Genomic DNA, 22473 nt, shown 5'->3' with positions numbered 1-22473 from the left:
TACTCAGCTATCAAAACAATGAGTTTATGAAATTCAGAGGCAAATGGTTGGAACTGGAAAAATATCCTGAGTGAGCTAACCCAATCACAGAAAGACATACATGGTATGCACTCATTGATAAGTGGCTATTAGCCCAAATGCTTGAATTACCCTAGATGCCTAGAACAAATGAAACTCAAGATGGATGATCAAAATGTGAATGCTTCACTCCTTCTTTAAAAGGGGAACAAGAATACCCTTGGCAGGGAAGAGAGAGGCAAAGATTAAAACAGAGACTGAAGGAACACCCATTCAGAGCCTGCCCCACATGTGGCCCATACATATACAGCCACCTAATTAGACAAGATGGATGAAGCAAAGAAGTGCAGACTGACAGGAGCCGGATGTAGATCGATCCTGAGAGACACAGCCAGAATACAGCAAATACAGCGGCGAATGCCAGCAGGAAACCACTGAACTGAGATTAGGACCCCCGTTGAAGGAATCAGAGAAAGAACTGGAAGAGCTTGAAGTGGCTCGAGACCCCATATGTACAATAATGCCAAGCAACCAGAGCTTCCAGGACTAAGCCACTACCTAAAGACTATACATGGACTGACCCTGACTCTGACCTCATAGGTAGCAATGAATATCCTAGTAAGAGCACCAGTGGAAGGGGAAGCCCTGGGTCCGGCTAAGACTGACCCCCCAGTGAACTAGACTGTGGGGGGGGGGGCGGAAATGGGGGGAGGGGGGGGAGGGGAACACCCATAAGGAAGGGGGAGAGGGAAGGGAATGTTTGCCTGGAAACCGGGAAGGGGAATAACACTCGAAATGTATATAAGAAATATTCAAGTTAATAAAAAACAAAACAAAAAAAAAAAACAGTTAGGTTACTCCTAAGTTTATGCTTTAAGCATCAGAAATCAGTCACTCCAATAAAATCTTGTATATGTGTATATGCATATGTATGTATATGTATGTTATATGTATATACATATATATGTATATGTGTGTAGATGCATCTTGGTTGTCAGTTAAAGGCTGAGAACTCAGACACCTACAATATTAATGTTGGGGGTTTGAGGGTATAGAAAGCTCTTTGAGCGCCAGCCTGAGTAACCTCACAGTACGCTATGGAGACACTGATTTCTTGGGTAATGGGATTTCCTGAAGCCATCTCCCCTCAGATTCTTTGTTTTTGTGTGACTTTTTTTGGAGATTTATTACCCCCACACTCAATGACTGAGTCTGAGTTTTGTATCTAAGAGTGTGATTCAAAATAAGCTGGGACATTTTGGAAATAGACCTCTGTTTAGTAAATCTATAGGCTGCACAATTTATAAGAGCCCATGGTGAAGAGATGGCTGCTAATAAATTCAGTAAACATGAATGCAGCACATGAGACACAGTTGCACAGGGCCTATGACAGAACTTTTATCATATAGAACATGAGCAACTGAAGCATGGGTTTATTCAATACCTGGCCTACTTTCTCGTCATCACTGCCTTGACTTTTACAAATCACCTCCTTTGCCTTCTTCCCTCTGATTCTTCTAGGACTTGGAGAATTTTATCACTCTGTTTGGAGACTCAGGTTTTGTCCTTGTGGCCCTGGGCACCATAGCGATCAAGTTTCAGACCAAGGAAATTATTAAGGAGATGAACAACGCCTTTGCTCACCTCCCTCAGGGGGTGATATGGGCATGTAAGGACTCTCATTGGCCTAAAGATGTCACATTGGCCCCAAATGTCAAAATCATGGATTGGCTTCCACAAACTGACCTTCTGGGTAAGCTCCTCCTGGACCTGTTACTTTATTTTCATTCCCATGCTTTTGGGACTTAATTGATATCCAATGTCTGAATGCTTGGACTGGTAGAAGAAAAGGCTGCTGACAGGTAAAGATTTGTCTCCAGGAGACAACAAGAGCAGCTAGAATTCGTGGAGGGATCAGGTTGCACTCTAGACTGGCTATAACAGGAAATTCCTTATTCTGTCCAACTCAGACCGGTCTCAAGTCCCTAATTAGATATGATCAGTTATGGTGCCTTGATGTAACAGTATCTAACATCGAAAAGGATTAACGTAATGCCATCTTGGACAATATGTGAACTGTAACTACTTTCTGGGGACAGTTGGCACTGTTTATCGCCACCATTCTCACAATGACATGAGGACACTTCAGCAATTTTGAAATATAAATATGAACGTAAGCATGTAGATGCACCTTGATTGTCAGCTACGGGTTGAAAACTCAGACACTTACATTAACATTGGGGGTTTGAGGACATAGGAAGCTCTTTGAGCGCCAATCTAAGCAACCCCCAGTATAATATGGAGACACTGATTTCTTGGGCAACAGAGAATTCTCTAAAGCCACCTCTCCTCAGATTCTTTGTTTCTGTGTGACTTTTTTTTTTTTTTTTTTTTTTTTGAGACCCATCACCACCACACTCAGTGGCTGTGACTGTGAGTTTTGTATTTAAGAGTGTGACTCAAAATAAGCTGGGAAATTTGGAAATAGACCTCTATTCAGTAAAACCACAGGCTACATAATAGGGGAAGGGCTCACTTTTCATGGGTAGATTTAACGTGAGGTATAGTTTGGGATGATTTCTGTGTGATCATAAGAAATGTTTGATTGCTTTCAAGATGGAGCAACAGGACAAGACCTATACATCTACCAGTGTCTGGTCTACCATCCCTCTTTGTATGTTTTCCTTGAAGCAGAGGAGATAGCACACAGAACATAAGAAAGCAGATATGGAAAACCAGAGAAGGGGCAGAGGTGAGAAAAGTGAAGAGCAAAGCATTGGTGGAAGAGACAAGGGTGACTAGAAGGGCAGGAAACATGTCTGGCTTGTCATTCTCCTTGTAGCTGGATGCCTTTGGATTGAAGTAGGACATTTCTCTGCAGAAGAAAGGTTAGACATCATATCCTGGGACATTGCAAATATCAAAAGCAAAAATCAATAAGTCCATTCTCCATAGCACATAGGTATTTGTTGGGTCTGCTGCTTTACCTAATCTCAGAAGCTTTCATAGTGAAATCTTGGACCATCTTTTCCTTTTGCAACAGCTCACCCTAGCATTCGTCTGTTTGTCACCCATGGGGGAATGAACAGTGTAAATGAGGCCATCCAGCACGGCGTACCCATGGTGGGGATTCCATTTTTCTTTGACCAACCCGAAAACATGATCCGAGTAGAAGCAAAGACCATTGGTGTTTCTATTCAGATACAGACGCTCAAGGCAGAGACGTTTGCGCGCACAATGAAAGAAGTCATAGAAGACAAGAGGTATGCAGCTCTCTGGGGTTGTGGTCCCTTGGGCTGAAAGCAGGCCCAACACAAGGTATAGTCTTGTTTTCCAGTGAAACCAGAATTTTGTGATATGTGCTACAATATGTGTGTGAGACTAGAAAGTCCTGCTTTTCCTTTGTTATTAATCCTAATTTTAGTTGAGGTGCTAAAAGATGTTTCTGCCTGTGGTGGTATGGTGGATTCTTATCTACACAGTATCTTTATGATCTCTTATATTTTTGGTAGCTATAGTAGAATTCCATTTGAAACAGGAGAGGACATCTACATGTTATTGTGGCTCACCTCCCTGAGGACCTTCTCTTTGACATTTGGACATCTCCCTATCACCTGAATTGTTATTGTCTGTCCTACAGTAGCACACTGAAAGCACACACCATGAAGAAGTAGTGTGTATCAGTTCTATTCTGTTCCTAGGGCTCAGAATCTGTTATAAAGGAAGATTTCACAAATCTAGCACCAGTGGGGTTGGAAGAGGAGCTTGGAGACCCACAGAGCTCTTGCACATTCAGCACAGTGACTTATGAACCCAACAGGAATAGTAGAGCCAGGCTTCAACATCCTAAGGGCTTCAATCAGATACACATCTGTTATATCCATTCACAGTATTTAATGTGATCACCTGTCCATGGTATAGGGTATAAAATGTGTTTTTTTTTCTTTTCTGCAAACAGTGACTACTCCTCTTAACTCCTGCCAGCCCTCCTTCCAGTATCCAGCCCAGCCCCTTCAAAGGCTTCTCCTAACCAACTGTTCTTCTCTTCAGTTCCCCTCTTCTTAAGCAGTCTCTTCTCCCTGTTTCCCTGGATTATAACAACTGTGCTAGCCTCTATACTCAGTTTAGCTTCTTCTGACTCAACTGTCTCTTAACAATATCTTTTGCTCTGACTGCTTTTTCTTCTCGATTTGCTAGCCCAGTTCACTTTCTCAACCTCTGCTGGCTTTATTTTATTTTATTTTTTATTATCTTATATCTTATCCTGTTTCCAGAAATCCAAGAGGCAACCAGCACCGAAGGTCATAGGGTCAAGCAGCTCTAACAGCTAAGAATTCATTTTCCCATTAACTTATTCATTCATTTTACATCCTGATCACAGTTCCCTATTTACAGTCCACTTCTGACATAGCCCCTTCTCCCTCCTCACTTCCTTTTCCTTTGAAAAGTGGGGCTTCCCCCCTTATCAACCCACCCTGGCATATCAAGTCACTGTGGGACTAGGTACATCCTCCCCACTGAGGCCAGAGAAGGCAGCCCAGTTAGGGGGACAGAGTCTATAAGTGGGAAACAGAGTCATGGACAACCCCATCTCCAGTTGTCAGAGTATCTGTATTAAGACACAATCACACATCTGCTACATATGTCTGCCCTGGGGGGCTAGATCCAGCCACCATATGCTCTTTGGTTGGTGGTTCAGTCTCTGGGAGCCCCCAAGGGTCCAGGTTAGTTGACTCCTGTGGAGTCCTATCCCCTCAGGGTCCCTCAATCCTTCCCCCAACTCTTCTACAAGACTTCCCTAGCTTGGTCTAATGTTTGGCTATAGTTTTCCCATCTGTTTCCATCAGTTGTTTTGGTTCACTGTCCTGGCCCTCTCTTCCTGGATGTCCCTACATCTGATTCCCCCTTGTTCCCCTCCCCATGTCCTCTTGCATTCACTTCCCTTCCTTCAATGACTATTATATTTCTCCATCTAAATATTTTCCCTTCAAAAATTAGTTATGATCATTTGTACATGTTCTTCTTATATTTAACTTTTAAAAATTATTTTTGTATCTATTCTTGAAAATTTTTGTTTATATGTAGTGTATTTTGATCAAATCCACCTTACTCTCTTTTCCAACTCTTCCTAGGACTCCCTCAAACAACACCCTCTCAACTTTATTTCTCCTTTCAAATCTTTCCTTCCATCCTTCCTTCTTTCCTTCCTTCCTTCATTTATTTACTCTCTAACCAATTGCATTTGACTATCCACATGTGCATGGGTTTGGTGGGGGTCATCTACTGTGTCATGGGACTTTGTGATGGACCTTGAGTAACAATGTTGAGTTTACCAATAGATTTGGTTCAGAGCTGACCTATGGGTATACATTAGCAGTGTGTGTGTGTGTGTGTGTGTGTGTGTGTGTGTGTGGGGTGTCTTGTGTGTATGTGTTTATGATGTAAGATCTAAGTCCTGGCACAAAAAATTGGTAACACCCTCTTTCCGTCTATATCCACAGGTACAAGTCTGCAGCAATGGCCTCCAAGATTATCAGGCACTCCCACCCACTGACCCCTTCCCAGAGACTTGTGGGCTGGATAGATCACATTTTGCAGACAGGGGGTGCAGCACATCTCAAGCCCTATGCCTTCCAGCAGCCATGGCATGAGCAGTATCTGCTGGATGTATTCCTCTTTCTGCTAGGGCTCACTCTGGGCACCGTGTGGCTTTGTGTAAAGATTCTTGGTGCTGTGATCAGGTATCTGAGTGGAGCGAGGAAGGTAAAGCAGACATAATGCTGAAATACTGAGCTCGGATCTGGTGTAGGGATGGGAAGTCTGTGGCTCTACAGAGTCCTTCCATAACTCAGCACAGAGCAACTCTAGCATTCTCTGTCTCCCTGTTCTACTGATGCACCTGAGTGGGGACCTCACTACTTTGGTCCTTTTGCTTCTTGTTTTCCTCTTATGACTTCCATCCCTATTTAGACATAAACCATTTGCACGCATCTGTGCCTCTTCCCATTCATTTATCCTGAACTCACTGCTTCAATAGGTTGGTCCTGTCTGTGGCTCCTCATGTTCTTCCTTCCTTTCTTTACTCCTTCTATGTGCCAAATTATTTTCTCTTGTTCTTTTTCTGTAAACACTTTTTAGAGTTCAGAACAACAGCCCTGCCTTTCTCCACTGCTTCCCTTAGGGAGAGAGCGCAACCATTTCCAGGCTACGATATAAATGAATTAATCAAAGAAGATACGAAGTAGAAAAATATAATAATTATTTTTTTGGTAAAAATCAGAATAAAAATATGCAACTGAAACATTGGAAGAAAATGCTTTCAAAATGCTCTTGATATAAAAGATTTATTTCCAAATGCTTAAGAAATTAAAAAAAGGAAAGAACCTGCTGTTTATTTATTCATTGACATAATGTGAATATATAAAGTAGAATAAGCCAGAGCTTTATAAATATATGTAGGATGGGGTTCAGCATTGTCACCTTAACTAATGCCAATGAAGGAATAAGTATGTCCTCTCATGTTTTCTAAGAGGACTAGTGTACATCTATGCTTCATACCCTGTACTTTTATGCTTGAAAAGAACTCTAAGTTAGAGAATCACATGGTGGTTCCACTCACTGTATAGGTGAAACAGTGTGAACACATCATAGTTCACATTACCCACAGGTGTGCCAATGTTTTGTGCACAAAACACGTTAAAATGAACAGAACAGGCAAACCCATGAAATTGAATATACACCAAAACGAGTGGTCTTCATCTTCTCACCAGAATTTTTATTACCAAGAAAAGCATGGAAAACTAACACAACTAATGGCTAAAAATATTTTGAATGTCAAATTCTAAGTTAAAGAAAAACATACATGCAGGCGGCCTTGTGGTTTTACTGTTTGTGTTTCATGGTTGTGTGGATGAGTGTTTGAGAACCACTGCAGAGGATTGGATGAATAAATTTGTAAATAATGATAACACCAAGTGTTGTATTAAGAAATGACAATATGAGAAGAACAGTAACCCAAGTGGGAGTGTACTTTAATTTAAAGTATGACTAAGATCTCACAATTTGATACAATAAGGATAGGCATGCTCTTCTAGATAGTTACATGGTATTTTGTAGCCCTATTTATATTGGAACATTTTTTTTTTAAATCATATTTGATGGCCATGAACTGATCTCCAAATACTATTCACCATGGGAAAGATTCATGGCACCTTGCAAGTGAAGGTTTGAAGAATGATATTAGGTAAGTAAGATGGTCATGTGGCCAGAGGAAGGAGGAAAAATGCTCCGAAAGGGTGATTCTGCTAGAACAAGAGAGAAAATACGTGTGGTGGTGCATTATATCGCTTTGAAAGTGAAATGACTTGTTATAAAACCAGTGAGATATTTTGGTGGGTAAAACTTTTTTTTTTTGCAAGTCTGACAACTTAATTTCAAGCATAGAAATCTATGTCTGTGCAAGGCAAAAGCTGTGTCCGTAAAATTGTTGTTTCAACCGCACACATGCTGTGTGGCATCCGTACATCCAAGAACAACATACATCATGTAAACGCATAAAGATCATAAGTGAAAAATCACACACACACACACACACACACACACACACACACACACACACAAAACTAAGAAGGCAAAGCTTTCAGAGAGGTAAGGTGCTCCTTGCCTCTCATCTCTGCATTATCAGGGAGATATTTGAATTGATGGCCCACTTGAGCTATATAATAACAATTCACAACAAACAAACACACACAAAGGCAAATCTCTTGGCAACAAAATATATGGTTGTAAATGTGTGAAAATAGAGTTAGAAATTGTTTTTTTACAGTAGCAGAGCCTGAGATTCCTTTCCGCACATCCTCAACAGCTTTTATTGTTTTCTGATTCTTTTTTCCCCCATCTTTGTTAAATTGGTTATTTCTTATTTACATTTCAATTGTTATTACCTTTCCGGTTTCCAAGCAAACATCCCCCAAACCCTCCCCCTCCCCTTCTCTATGGGTGTTCCCCTCCCCATCCTCCCCCCATTACATCCCTCCCCCCAACAATCGCGTTCACTGGGGGTTCCGTCTTGGCAGGACCAAGGGCTTCCACTTCTACTGGTGCCCTTACTAGGCTATTCATTACTACCTCTGCTTCTTAATGAGAGCTGTTCTGACTACTGTGAGAAGAAATCTTGATGTGGTTCTAATCCAAAGTTCTGTAATGCCTAATGATGTAATATAATCAGCCTGGGCATCTGTCTTTAGTGGATAAAGAAAATGTGGCATATGTACCCAATATAATGTGATTGAGCGGTGAAGAAGGATGGAATTACATCACTATGGGCCCACGTGAGTGGCTGCGACTGATGAGCCTTACACTCAGAAAGGATAAATGCCACATTTTGTAAAATTTGTAGGACCCAGGTTTTTATATAGACAGATGAAATCATTCATATATAGGGAGTGTTGAAGGTGAGACTGCATGAGAGAAAGAAAGGGTAGGAAAGGAGACAGATTTAAAAAAAAAAAAAAAGGCTTGTGTATGAGTTAGCGTCTACGAATCACTGAAGACCGATACCCCAGGCTCAAATGGTATGCAAAAGCAAAGAACATTTATTCCTGTGTGCAGGGCCCAAATTTCAGCAGGATTGCAAAGACCCCGACTGAATTTGCAGATTCAATTTTAAAGCCAAAAGGAGGAACGTTAGGGAGGGGTAGGTGGTTTATATCTTGATTGGTGGAGTCTGGGTGATGCTATAACTCAGAATACCTATATTTTTTTTTTGAGGTTTCTCAATTTCTTTTGTTGGAAGTTTTAAATTTACATTTTAAATGTATGCCCTTTCCTAGTTTCCCCTCCAGAAACCTGCTATCCCATCCACGCCCCTGCATCTATGAGGGTGCTCCCTGACCCATCAGCCCACCCACTACCTCCCACCTCCTTGCCTTGACATTCCCCTACACTGGGGCATAGCCTTGACAGGATCAAGGGCCTCTCCTCCCACTGATGTCTCCCACTGATGACCCTCTGCTAATATGCCAATGGAGCCATAGGTCTGTCCTATGTTCTCTTGGGATGGTGGTTTAGTCCCTGGGAGCTCTGAGTTGGGGGTGGGAGTGTGGGGGTGGGGGGAGGGAATCTGGTTGGTTGATATTGTTGCTCTTCTTCTGGGGTTGAAAAGCCCTTCAGCTCCTTCAGTTGGGACGCCGTTGATTCTCTGTTCAAATGGTTGGCTGCGAGCATCTGCCTCTGTATTTGTCAAGCTCTGGCGAAGCCTCTCAGGGAGACAGTTATATCAGGCTCCTGCCATCATGCACTTCTTGACACCCTCAATAGTGTCTGGGTTTGGTGTCTGTATATGGGAAGGTTCCCCAGGTGGGGCAGTCTCTGGATGGCCATTCCTTCAGTCTCTGCTCCACATGTTGTCTCCATATTTCCTCCTGTAGTTTTTGTTCCTCCTACTAAGAAGGTCTGAAGCATCCAAACTTTGGTCTTCCTTCTTCTCCAGCTTCATGTGGTTTGTGAATTGTATCTTGGGTATTCTAAGCTTTTGGGTTAATATTTGCTTAGCAGTAAGTGCATACCATGTGTGTTCTTTTGTGACTAGGTTATCTTAGGATGATATTTTCTAGTTCCATTCGTTTCCCTAAGAATTTCATAATGTCATTGTTTTTAATAGCTAAGTAGTACTCCATTGTGTAGATGTACCACATTTTCTATATCCATTCCTTTGTTAAAGGACATCTGGGTTCTTTCCAGCTTCTGGCTATTATAAATAAGGCTGCTATGAACATAGTGAAGCATGTGTCCTTGTTATATGTTAGAGCATCTTTTGAGTATATGCCCAAGAATGGCATAGCATTTCCCTGATGACTAAGGATGTTGAACATTTCTTTAGGTGCTTCTCAGGCATTCAGTATTCCTCAGCTGAGAATTCTTTGTTTAGCTCTGTACCCTGCTTTTTTAATAGGATTACTTGATTCTCTGGAGTCTAACTTCTTCAGTTCTTTGTAAATATTGGATATTAGCCTTCTATTGGATGTAGGATTGGTAAAGATCATTTCCCAACCTGTTTGTTGCCCTTCTGTCTCATTGCCAGTGTCCTTTGCCTTACAGAAGCTTTACAATTTTATGTGGTCCCATTTGTGGTTTCTCTCTATTTAGTTTGATGTTGGCTACAGATTTACTGTATATTGCTTTAACTATGTTTAGGTATGGTCTTTGAATTCCTGATCTTTCCAAGACTTTTAACATGAATTAAAATATGCCTAGGGGTGTTGAATTTTGTCAGATGCTTTCTCAGCATCTAATAAAATGATCATGTGGTTATCTTCTTTGAGTTTGTTTATATAGTAGATTACATTGATGAAATTCCATATATTGAACCATTCCTGCATCCCTGAATTTCCACAGTTTCTATTATCATGTTTCCCTTTTCTTTTCTGGTTTCGTGAATTTGGATACTCTCTCTGTGCTCTCTGGCAAATCTGGCTAAGGTTTTATCTATGTTGTTGATTTTCTCAAAGAACCAGCTCCTAGTTTTGTTGATTCTATATATAGTTCTTTTGGTTGATTTCAGCTCCGAGTTTGACTATTTCCTGCCATCTACTGCTCTTAGATGTATTTGCTTCTTTTGCTTGTAAAGCTTTGAGATGGGCTGTCAAGCTGCTAGTGTATGCTCTCTCCTGTTTCTTTTTGGAAGCACTCAGAACTATGAGTTTTCCTCTTAGCACTGCTTTCATTGTGTCCCATAAGTTTGAGTATTCTGTGCCTTCATTTTCATTAAATTCTTAAAAATCTTTAATTTCTGTCTCTATTTCTTCCTCGGCCAGGTTATCATTGAGTAGAACATTGTTCAACTCCCACATATATGTGGGCTGTCTGTTGTGGGTTTTTTTTTGTTGTTGTTGTTGTTTTGTTTTTTTATTATTATTGAAAGAACGGCTTTCGTCCCTAGTTATCTGATAGGATGCATGGGATTGTTTCTACCTTCATGTATCTGTTGAGGCCTGTTTTATGCCCAATCACATGGCCAAATTTGGAGAAGGTACCATGAGGTGCTGAGAAGAAGGCATATTCTTTCATTTTAAGATGAAATGTTCTATAGATATCTTTTAAATCCATTTGGTTCATAATTCTGTTTCATTATGTCTCTGTTTAGTTTCTGTTTCTATTATCTGTCCAATGCTGAGAGTAGGGTGTTAAAGTCACCCACTATTATTGTGTGAGGTGCAATGTATGCTCTGAGCTTTAGTAAAGTTTCTTTTATGAATGTAGGTGCCCTTGCATTTGGAGAGATGTTCAGAATTTAGATTTCATCTTGGTAGATTTTTCTTTTGGTAAATATGAAGTATTCTTCCTTATCTTTCTTGATAACTTTTGGTTGAATGTTGATTTTACTTGATATTAGAATGGCTACTCCAGCTTGTATCTTGGGGATATTTGCTTGGAAAATTGTTTTCCAGCCTTTTACTTTGAGGTAGTGTCTGTCTTTTTCACTGAGGTGTGTTTCTGGTATGCAGCAATATGCTGAGTCCTGTTTATGTATCCAGTCTGTTAGTCTGTGTCTTTTTATTTGGGAATTGAGTCCATTGTTATTAAGATATATTAAGGAAAAGTGGTTGTTGCTTCCTGTTATTCCTGTTATTTCCTGTTGTTAGAGGTAGAATTATGCTGTATGGGTATCTTCCTTTGTTTGTTTAGAAGTTTGTTAGAAGATTACTTTCTTGCCTTTTCTAGGGTATAGTTTTCCTCCTTGTGGTGGAGTTTTCAATTTATTATCCTTTGTAGGGCTAGATTTGTGTAAAGATATGGTGTAAATTTGGTTTTGTCATAGAATATCTTGGTTTCTCCATCTATGTTAATTAAGAGTTTTGCTGGATATAATAGTCTGACATTTGTGTTCTCTTAGAGTCCCTGTGACATCTTCCCAAGATCTTTTAGCTTTTAGAGTTTCCGTTGAGATGTCTGGTGTCTGGTGTAATTCTGATAGGGCTGCCTTCATATATTACTTGACCCTTTCCTCTTACTGCTTTTGATTATTATGTGACAGGAGTAATTTCTATTCTGGTCCTGTCTATTTGGACTTCTGCAGACCTCTCTTATATTCATGGGCATCCCTTTCTTTAGGTTAGGAAAGTTTTCTTCTATAATTTTGTTGAAAACATTTACTGGCCCTTTAAGTTGGGAATCTTAGCTCTCTTCTATATCTAGAATCCTTAGTTATGGTCTTCTTACTGTGTCCTGGATTTCCTGGATGTTTTGGGTTAGGAGTTTTTTGCATTTTGCATTTTCTTCAACTGTTGTGTTAATGTTTTCTATGGTATCTTCTGCACCCGAGTGTCTCTGTTCTATCTCTTGTATTCTGTTGGTGATGCTTGCATCTATGACTCTTGATCTCTTTCCTAGGTTTTCTTTCTCCAGGGCTATCTCTCTTTATTTCTTTATTGTTTCTATTTCCATTTTTAGATCCTGGATGTTTTTGTTCAATTCCTTCACGTTTTTGGTTTTGTTTTTCTGTAAATCTTTAAAGGGAATTTTGTGTTTTTTTAAGGGCTTTACTTATTTTCCTGTGTTCTTCTGTATTTCTTTAAGGGAGTTTTTATGTCCTTCTTAAAGTAATCTATCATCATGGTGAGATGTCATTTTAAATTTGAATCTTGCTTTTCTGGTGTGTTGGGGTACCCAGAACTTGCTGTGGTGGGAGAACTGGGTTCTGATGATACCCAGTGGCCTTGGCTTTTGTTGCTTAGGTTCTTATGCTTGCCTCTTGCAATCTGGTTATCTCTGGTGTTAGTTGGTTTGTCTGGCTGTCTCTGACTGGAGTCTGTCCCTGTTGTGAACCTGTGAACATGTGATCTAAGGTGTGTCAACACTCCTATGAGACCAGTTCTCTCAGGGTGGGATTTGGGTTCAAGAGCTGTGCCACAGGGTTAACCCCAGGGTGCAGATGGAGACTGGAAGTATCCTGTTCCCAGTTGCTCCGCAGTTCCTGAGCACTGTGGTCTCCTGGCAAGTCTCTCTTTGGCCTGTTATTGGAGTAAAAGTGTTCATATCACATGTGACCTTAGGAGTGACACCACTTCTGTGAGACCAGCTCTCTCCAGGTGTGATTTGGGTCCAGAGAACTGTGTCAAATGTGTAAAATCTTAATAAAAGGTAAACACCTGAGAAAGAATACTTAATGTAGAATCAAAATGACATCATGAAAATTATTACCAACCTGAAATCATGTGCTTCAAACTGTGTGCCATGAAATGGGACTAATTGTTAATTTAAGACAGATGGAGGGAGAGAATGGGGCTGTCTATAGGATTTATGACCTCTAAGGGTTCTCATTTCCCTGGAGGAAAGTGAGTCTCCCTCTCCTAAAAGCAGTCACCTGCTAACAGTTCCTCAGATAGTGCAGCCTCATGAAATCCTCTCCACACATGATTAGATTTTGTTTACCTCATGATTAGTAAGTCTTCCTTTTGCCATCCTAATCTTATTGGCTTATGTATGAAACTATGATGTCATGTCTGGAAAATAATCTTTCTATACTTTCCAAATATCCATTCCCTCTGGCCATTACAACCTTTCCTTTTCATTTTGTCTTTCAAGTATCCCTGAGCTTTTTGTAGAGCAATGTCAGAAAGATACCTTGTTTTGAGCCAAAGACATCAGTCCCTTTTTATTTGCACACTGACCATTTGTTGGTATCTGTATTAATCATTATCTACTGTAAAAAGAAACTTCTATGTTTAGAGCTGAAAGATGGACTAATTAATCTATGGGTATAAAAGGAAGAACTTAAGGGCAAATTTTTAACTGTGTCTATTTAGTAGAACAAGAATACTAGGGTTCTATCCTCAGGCTTATGATATAGAAAGCTCCAGAATTTTGTCTCTGATAATGGTACCAGGCATACGGTTAATATTTTAGAACAGGCTTTTAATCTGATCAGAAAATAGTTGGTTACTTTGACAACATTTGTACCACTATTGTACCACTGGGTAGTTGTTAATTTATAGTTCACAGAGCTCACAGCTAGATAAGACTCATGATGATTCTTCTCTTCCAATAGCATGTATAGAACCTTCTAGCATTATGAAAGTTAGCCAGTAGTAATAAAGCTTCTGGTTTGGTACCAGTTTGATTGTTTCATGTCCTATGAATAAGGTATTTGTTGTCTTCAACAAGAGTCTTACCTTCAAGTTCTGGGAAGTAACCAAGAGCAATGGAACCAGGTTGTAATGTTTCAGGGAGGGGGCTTTCAATGGTATCTCATTGGCCAAAACACTGAAAAAACGTAATTTTTACTTATGATACCTATTGATGTTTTATTTGACAGCCTATGGCACTTTCAAAGGCATTTATTCCTCACTATAGATAACTCCCATTTAATGTCCTTTAATCTATGTGTATGTAATTTTTAAAGGAAGCTTCTATTATAGTAGGCTTCCCTTGATACTTTCAAAGCTCTTTAATGTTAGTTATCCTTTACTGTATTTCCTCCTAGGTGTTCCCTCCATCTCTTACCTCATTTATCCCTTTCTATTCTACTATTCTTCTTTCTCATCCTCACCACATGCATTTATAACCATATTCCTTGAAATCCTGCCCCCATGACCTCTTTCTAGAATTCCCGGAATTCTATGGGTACATCAGTCTAAACACATGTATCTAAAATAATCAAAGATATTGCTTCTCCATTTGGTACAGAGTTCAAGAAGTTTGATCAAGGGGATCTTTCTTAATCACAACACTGATCTTAAAAGGATTCTCTTGAAATCCTGTCACAGATATGTCTGTAAATTATTCTCTTTCATTTATCTGGCTCATCAATCTGGTCATGGTTATACCTCTATTGAACATCATGCTACTCAACTTTGAAAAAGTCTGAGGACAGTAAATTGGCAGCAGCTCTTAGGAGAATAGTACACTTCATCTACTTCTCTGTTACTGTTTTTTTTTCTTTCTCCTAGTATTCTGTAGGCTTAGATTTTTCAAAAACTACTTTAATAAGGGTTCTGAAATGTTTCAACCTTCTTCTAGCCCATTGTTCAAAAGGTAGGGGAGAAAAGACAGTAAATAGACCAAGGGGATATGGGCCTGTTGAGAAGCTGTTCTTTGGGCACAATTCCAATCTTTGTTTGTCAGGATACTAGTAGTCAAATTCAGGACTGTCAAGTTCAAAAGTGTCATCAAACACAAATTAGCAAGAGCAGCATGATCCGACAGAAACCACAAGGCCTGCAGAATCGGTATGAGTCAGCAGGAGTGATCAGAATCAGCTGAAATTTAAGGAGAAGTTCTCTGCTGTGCCTCTCTCTCAGTGAAGTGAAGATCAACGAAGACGTGAGACCAATGAAGTGTTGCACAGCTAACTATACAAGTGACCCGTCATTGTCCAGTCACTGTTGAGTTCTACTTACTACTCTACACTCTCTCTAAACATCACATGAACTCCCATGGGTCTTACCTCAGCAAAACATCATGTGAGTCTACATCATATGACATAACCAGAAATTTCCAGGACTCATTACAAACTATTGGTCAGAAAGCAATTTAAGGGAACAGAAATTTATTTTAGATCCTAGTTTTAAATCATTATGTGGATGAGAGAATGTGGTATCAGAATTTCATGTATTTGTGGATCAGAGAGCAGGTGAGGCTAGAATCAAGGGTTTACTCTAAATCTCAAAGTGTGTGACCCTAGGAACCTACACCTGCCAGGTAGGACCCATATTCTGAGGGTTCTGTAGATTCTCTAAACATTATTACCAGATAGAATCCAAGGATTAAACATGAAAGATATAGGAAAAATAGTACATTAAACCAACCCACTTCATCTCAACAAGTCTTAAGGTTATAAAGTCAAAGTAAGGACACAAATTTACTCGTGTCAAGTATTAGTATTTGCAATACATTATTGGAGAGTAATTAACCCTGTTGCTAATGGCAGGATTGGCAATGAAGAAAGCAAATATGACACTACAGGAGGAGGGAAACCTAATAGGAGAATCACCAAGCTCTGTGGCCAATGTTCCTCATGGGAGGCACAAGGTGGCATCATCTTGATTCCAACAGATTGGACTAGGCCTACTCTGTGACTCTACTTTTTGAAGCACACATGGAACCTTGTCTTAAGTCGACTCTACTCTGCCTGCACTTTTCTTCGGCAGATAAAACAAGCTATTGGCATCTGTATCATCCTGAGGACTTCCATGGAACTGGAGCTCCATCTTGACAGCTTCATACATTACATTATCAGCCACCCCTTCGGGAATTCCAACATTCCTGTATTTTCCTGTTCATATTAACTTTTCATTGAAACTTTACCGTCAGCTCTAATAATCCCATGCATTTTCCATTCTTCCTATCTAAAAAAGTAGCAGGATGCAGAGCTTGCCAAGGTCTGCTGCCAGCTCCAAAGGCACCTCCCTCTTTCTGAGCTGTGGAAGAATTGCTTCAAGTGTGTATATGGCTGAGCCTGGAAATACCCTTCTGTAAGCAGGCATATTTGAATAAAGTACTTGGAGACATTAAGACATTGCAAAAGCTCAGGAACTATCACATCAAAGGAAAGTCTCCATGGTTTGGTTATTACTCTGAAATCTCCCTTTTTAGTGTCTTAGTGAAAAGTATCTGGTATTTGGTCAAAAGTATTTGGTGAAGTACTTTTGATTTCTGCCTTATTCTAATTTTCAGGACATGAGCAGAATGTAGCCAGATTCCGTGACAATATGTAATGTGAGGGCTTCTAGAACAGGTCTTGATTCTTCTCTCTGAAACCTCGTGAATGTAGTATGTAATGCCTTGTTTCTCTTGTTACATTGGTCTTCATCAATCCCACCTGAGTTGTCCATTATGTTGAGCTTGCAACAGGTTTTCTGCATCCTGGAGCTCTCTGAAGTCTTCCAAACTTCTCAGTTATGACACTCACATGACCTATATAAATATGTATCTCTGAGGCACAATGCAAACCTTTAAATTTAAGTTCCTATTTCAAAAAGCAAACAAGCAACAAAAAACCACATGTCTAGTAGAGACTGTTACTCTCTGATAGGGCAATACTATTTTAAGTGTCTCTAATAGTAGGTTTCCATATGACTTTTTCAAAATACGTTTTTTATCCCTTTCCTTATTACCTTCCACATCACCTCAGTTTCACCTTTCTATTTTATTATTCCCCTTTACCCCCCTTTTTGCTGCTATCTTCTGTCTTCTCTCCCTTGAAAGTTTACCCCGTGTTCGCTTCATAATTTCCTGACCTCTGAGGGAATTCCAGATGAAACACATATATTTGACTATTCAAAGCTAGCACTCACAGTTGCAAGAAAACATACAGCTTTTACCACCTTGGGTCAGATTTACCTCACTTGGAATAACTGTTTTTTATCTTCAGACAGTGATTTTCATAATTTTTAACAGCTGAATGATACACCATTGTGTAGATGTATCATATTTTCATTATCCACTCATTACTTTATGGATATTTACTAAACTGTTATATTTACAGGCTATGGTTACTAGAGCAGCAATGCACATGGATGATCAGGTCTTTTGATTGTAGGATATAGAGACCTTAGATATGTTTCCAAGAGTGGCATGGCTGGATCCTGTGGTGCATCTCCTAACTCGTGGAGAAAACCTCTGCATTGATTTTCACAGTGGTTGTACCAATTTGTACTCTCACTGGTATTCCCATTTCTTCATACCCTTCACAGCATTCATTGTCTCAACGCTCACCTGAGAAGCTTCTTTTTGCAGTAGATCATGAGTAACACAGAGACTCTCATCTGGTCAAGGTGTGGAGAACAAGAGACTACAGAACGCTCAATCTGAAATGGGGTGACTCTAGCACAACCCCCAAAGCTCATGGGTCATTGTAGAAGAAGATTAAAAAGAAGAGTGTAAGAATTGGAAGAGTGAAGGAAGGCATAGAAGGAAACAGTGTCTCCTGGAAACAGTGACTATGAATGTTAAGACCTCACAGTCATTGGGACAGCATGCACAAGCCATACCAAACCTAAGAATGGAGAAGGAAGTGGATATGGAGTCCCTAGCAAAAGTGCTGTTGGTAGTTAGCTGTTGGGAGAGTTGGTTTTCTTTAAGAATGTTGCCCCTGGTAAATTGCCCATTTTTTTCAAGACTATGGACAAAGGCAATTTGTTCAAGACTATGAACATAACTAATTGGACTTGATAGGCTAAAAACAGAGGAGAATAGAAACTTGGAACAGAATGAGTCTGGAGGGTCTGAGGGAGGGAGAATGGATATAACTGAAATGCATTGCATAAGATTCACAAAAATAATAAAACACAAAAATCAATATGCTAAATATCTCCCATGTATTTAGGAGCAGGGTACGTGCACTCATTTCAAAGGGAGTAGTTCAATTCTAAGAACCACAAGACAAGCTTTGTTAAGACAGCTCTGCCACTGAGATTAATAGTTACTCTTCTAAGGCTTCTAACCATGATTTGATCCAAGAAACTCAGAGTGGATGCTGATGGTAGCACATGGTCTCAGTAATTATGACATGAGAGAATTCATGGGGGCGGTAATTTAAGACTAACTCGTTGCACATCTGATCAGAAAGCACAAAGTAGATTCGAAAGAGATCTGGGTTACAGCCCTAAAAGCCACCATAATACATATGTTAATGACATCATCCCATGTCCTGCAGGTTCTGTAAGCTCCAAATGCATCGCTAACAAACAGGAATCAAACAGCATTTGCATGCGTGAGCAGCCATTTTGATTTTTAACCATAATGTATCATTTCATGAGTTCATAACTTTCAAGAGACCCTATAAATAATCTGAGGTTCTTTCCCTTTCAGATTAGCTTTGGCAGTTTTGAATTTCACACAAGAGAAGGGATTTAAAACTGGCATCTGAGGTAACAGGGCATGGTTATTGTAGTAAGTTGCACTGGGGCAGAAACAGAGGAGATAATGTTTTCTGGGATGAGGATGAAGATTGCCCACTGAGTTGATTAAGGTCCCTAAATTTGCAGTTTATGGGAGTTTATGGGTAGGGAAAAGGAGACACTGGGGAGAACAGAGTTAAAAATTATCTCTCTCAGTGCTCCTTGACCTGACTGGTTAGGAAAGAGAAGAATAAAATATCCAGGAGAAATTTACCAGTTTGAGTTGGAGGAGGGCACAGAGGTGAGGACAATAATGAAAGAGAAAATAGGCAGGATTTCAGTTATTAATCTCTGTCCAAGATCAGAAGTGTCTCTTGTCACAAAGGAGAACATAGGTTTTAAGGTGCACAGTCTACAGTGGGCTCTATGGTTTCTGTAGGAATAAAAATAGCTAAGCCATGACTTCCTTTCGCAAATTTTCTTCCTGCTGTTCTGTTCTCAGAGACTGCCAAAATCCTAATTGATTTCAGAAAACACAAGGAGGGGGATTCTATGGAAGAAACAACTTGTATAACAAAATGTTTCGCAAGGACAACAGAAACAACTTACATGTCTGTTAAACTGTAAGAACATAACCAAATCCCTTCACGATGAATTACTCTGGCTGGTGTTACCCAGAATAAAAGCCAATGAAGCTCTCCAGCTTTCATTGCCTGTTGATTAGATGAAAACTCATCAATCTCAGACTCCACAAAGCTCACCAATTTATTTCTGATATTATTTGTATACCAGTAACTTGACTGCAGGTAACACCTGTGATAAACTGGCATAACAAGCTATGAATTAAGTATTGAGAATCCTTTGTAGAAACTTGGAGGTTTGCTTGGATAAAGACTGAGTTTTCACTGCAGTCCTGAGGCTACACAGTGGATGTCTAAAACAGTCTGAAAGATTGGCATCCCTTCCTGCCTATTCTAACTCCTCTGTTGTCATAACCTTTTTGCTTAACTCTAAATATAGATATGTTGATTATGTCTAAATGCTAGGCCTGGTTTTTCAGATATTGGCAAGCTTGGGGTTCCTATGCTTACAGATCTCTTAAAAGAAGCACGTAGATGGTCATATGTGAGTTGCAGGCAGACATGGTGGAACACAGAAATGACTCTACCAAACTGTGTGACTATCACGTGGTTGTATTGTATGGCATATGTACAGTAGAAACAAGACCAAATTCTATATTATAGAGAATGACTGTATCAGACATAACAAGGCATATGCTGCATTAAATTTCATGTAGCATTAAATAAATGCTTTTTTATTGATCAGCATGACTGCATTTACAGTTGAGTAAAAGCAAACCCGAGGGTTATAACAGCAAAGGGGTTATAATAATAGGGAGGTAGGGATGCTGAATCTTCCAGACTGTTTTAGATATCCATTGCATAGCCTCAAAGCTCCAGTGAAAACTCACGGCCTTTAGCCCAGTAAACCTCCAAGTCTCTACAAAGGATTCTCAATACTTAATTTATAACTTGCTATAACCAGTTCATTACAGGTGTTACCTGCAGCCAAGTTATTGGGATACAAATAATATATTAGTGAGCTTCGTGGAGTCTGAGAATGGTGAGTTTTCATTTAATCAATAGTCAATGAGAGCTAGAGAAATTCATTGGCTTTTATTTTGGGTTAGCACCAGCCAGAGTTATTCATTGTGAAGTGACTTGGTCATGTTCTTACAGCTTGACACATATATAAGTTGTTTCTGCTGTCTTACCAATGTATTTCATTATGCAAGGTGTTTCTTCCATATAACCCCCCTCTTTACATTTTCCTGTAATTTGTTTAGCCTGAAGAAACCCTACTAGCTTTAGATTGTTAAAGTGTAAGGGCTGTGGCTTCTTGTGTGTATACACACATCACGGGTGGCTGAATATGGAGATCTGTAACAATGCTGTTGAGACACACTTTTCCGGGGTAAGAGGTTAGTGACTTGGAGCTTATTTGGTTCTTCCAGAGGCCTCCAACTATCTCAGGAGTGGTGTCATTTACGATAAAGACCCAGTAATTTCCTTTGCTTTGTATTGGCCTTGGGAGTCCCTTCTGTTGCTCAAGGCTGGCATCACAGGTTTCTCTTTAGTCTTAACTCCCCCATCACTTTCTAGGGTCAAGGCCAAGACATTTAGCTGCTCACAGTAAATTCTTGGGAGTGCCCTTTAGCCCCCAATAGAAGATAATGTGTAAGCTGTCAGGCTCTTTGGGCCAGGGTGTGGTTGCTGCTGGGCAAAATTCACACCAGGAATGCATTCTTCTAAAGCAAATCTAGAAAAATGAGAACGTAGCGGAGAGGAACCTAGAACATGTGGCCTGTGGGTATTCTTCTATTTTTGATCTGAGTTATTGAAAGTTTTGGGATGACTCATAGAGCTATACATTCCTCATTTTATAGCTTGATTATTAATTTTGTTTTAGTTTAAAGATTGGAAACCAAAATCATGACAGAAATGGCTGTTTTAAGAGGTTATCATAGATGGGACTTTCCTTGTTCAACACCTTTGAGATAACAGCAGAGTCCTCAAGTTCTTTTTAGAAAACCAAATCTGTGGCTCTTTGTCCTGGAGGGCACCAAAGAGCAGACCGCTGGCTTTGTCTCTTCCTGACATTTTGTGAGATAGAAATAAAAAAAAAATCAAGGACCTTTTCCAGGATCACACCAAAATGTCACATACAAAGGTTTGCATACATTTTTTTATTCTGATGCTTATGTAGTAGAGACATTAAAAAAATATTAACTCTTTTTTGAGTCAGTTTTGGCATATATATACGTATATGCACACACATAAAAATATAATTAATAATTAAATAATTAAAATATTAATTAAAATATAATTGATATATGTATATATTTGGGAGGGCAAAAGAAGGAAGGTTATGCACTTGCTAAAAGCACACTGCTTTCTGCTGTGTCTCCAGGACAGAATGGTTGTGTGTGAAGAACCTAAATGATTCTACTCTTGTACAGAATGATGCACCAGTGCTCAAAAAAACCTACCAGCATGTCTGCCTTGCTGTGCATACCTTTTTCTGGGACCAAGTTTCCCTCCTGAATAATGTATTAGGACAGACAGATGGGGAAGTAGGTCATTTGTAGTGTATTAATTCTGATCATGTGGGTATGGACTTTTTCAAATTCTAGACACTCCAGACAATTCATACAACTTCTCTAGATTCACTTTAGTGGGTCCTTCCCACTTTCATCATCATGAGACATCCAGTTTCCAAACATCCTTGAACTAGACTCTTGTCAATTATTATTATTTCCACTGGTCTGGCTTTCACAGCTTCTGGTGGTCCTAGACTACAGACAATGTCCAACATAAAGTGTGGGTTGGTGTTATTACCCTTATATTTCTTTCAAGGAATAATTTTTTCATTTCTGAGGATCCTACGACTGTCAAAAGATGGGTATCATCCTAATTTCTTTGGTATTTAAAAATCTTTTACAACTACCTCAACATTTTTCCTACTTTAGCGTTGTTCTTGATGTGGTAATTCACTCAGGTGAAAATTAATATCTAAGAACAAACATTTCCTGTCAAATGCATATGAGTGTGCATGC

The 22473-nt window shown here is 39.7% G+C and overlaps 1 protein-coding gene across 1 annotated transcript in view; it reads left to right on the top strand.

Annotated features, from left to right (window-relative positions):
* The window catches only part of LOC116895621 (UDP-glucuronosyltransferase 3A2-like), a 29526-nt gene extending 23730 nt beyond the window's left edge, over nt 1-5796 (top strand). Inside the window, exons 5-7 of the mRNA XM_032896832.1 lie at nt 1540-1771; nt 3062-3281; nt 5520-5796. Of these exons, the coding sequence (XP_032752723.1) occupies nt 1540-1771; nt 3062-3281; nt 5520-5796 (729 nt within the window). The remainder of the gene's footprint in view (nt 1-1539; nt 1772-3061; nt 3282-5519) is intronic.
* The last annotated feature ends 16677 nt before the right edge of the window (nt 5797-22473 follow it).

The sequence above is a fragment of the Rattus rattus genome, chromosome 3 (genome assembly GCF_011064425.1).
Source record: "Rattus rattus isolate New Zealand chromosome 3, Rrattus_CSIRO_v1, whole genome shotgun sequence".
Lineage (NCBI taxonomy): Eukaryota > Metazoa > Chordata > Mammalia > Rodentia > Muridae > Rattus > Rattus rattus.
This window is presented reverse-complemented; position numbering and strand designations above follow the sequence as displayed.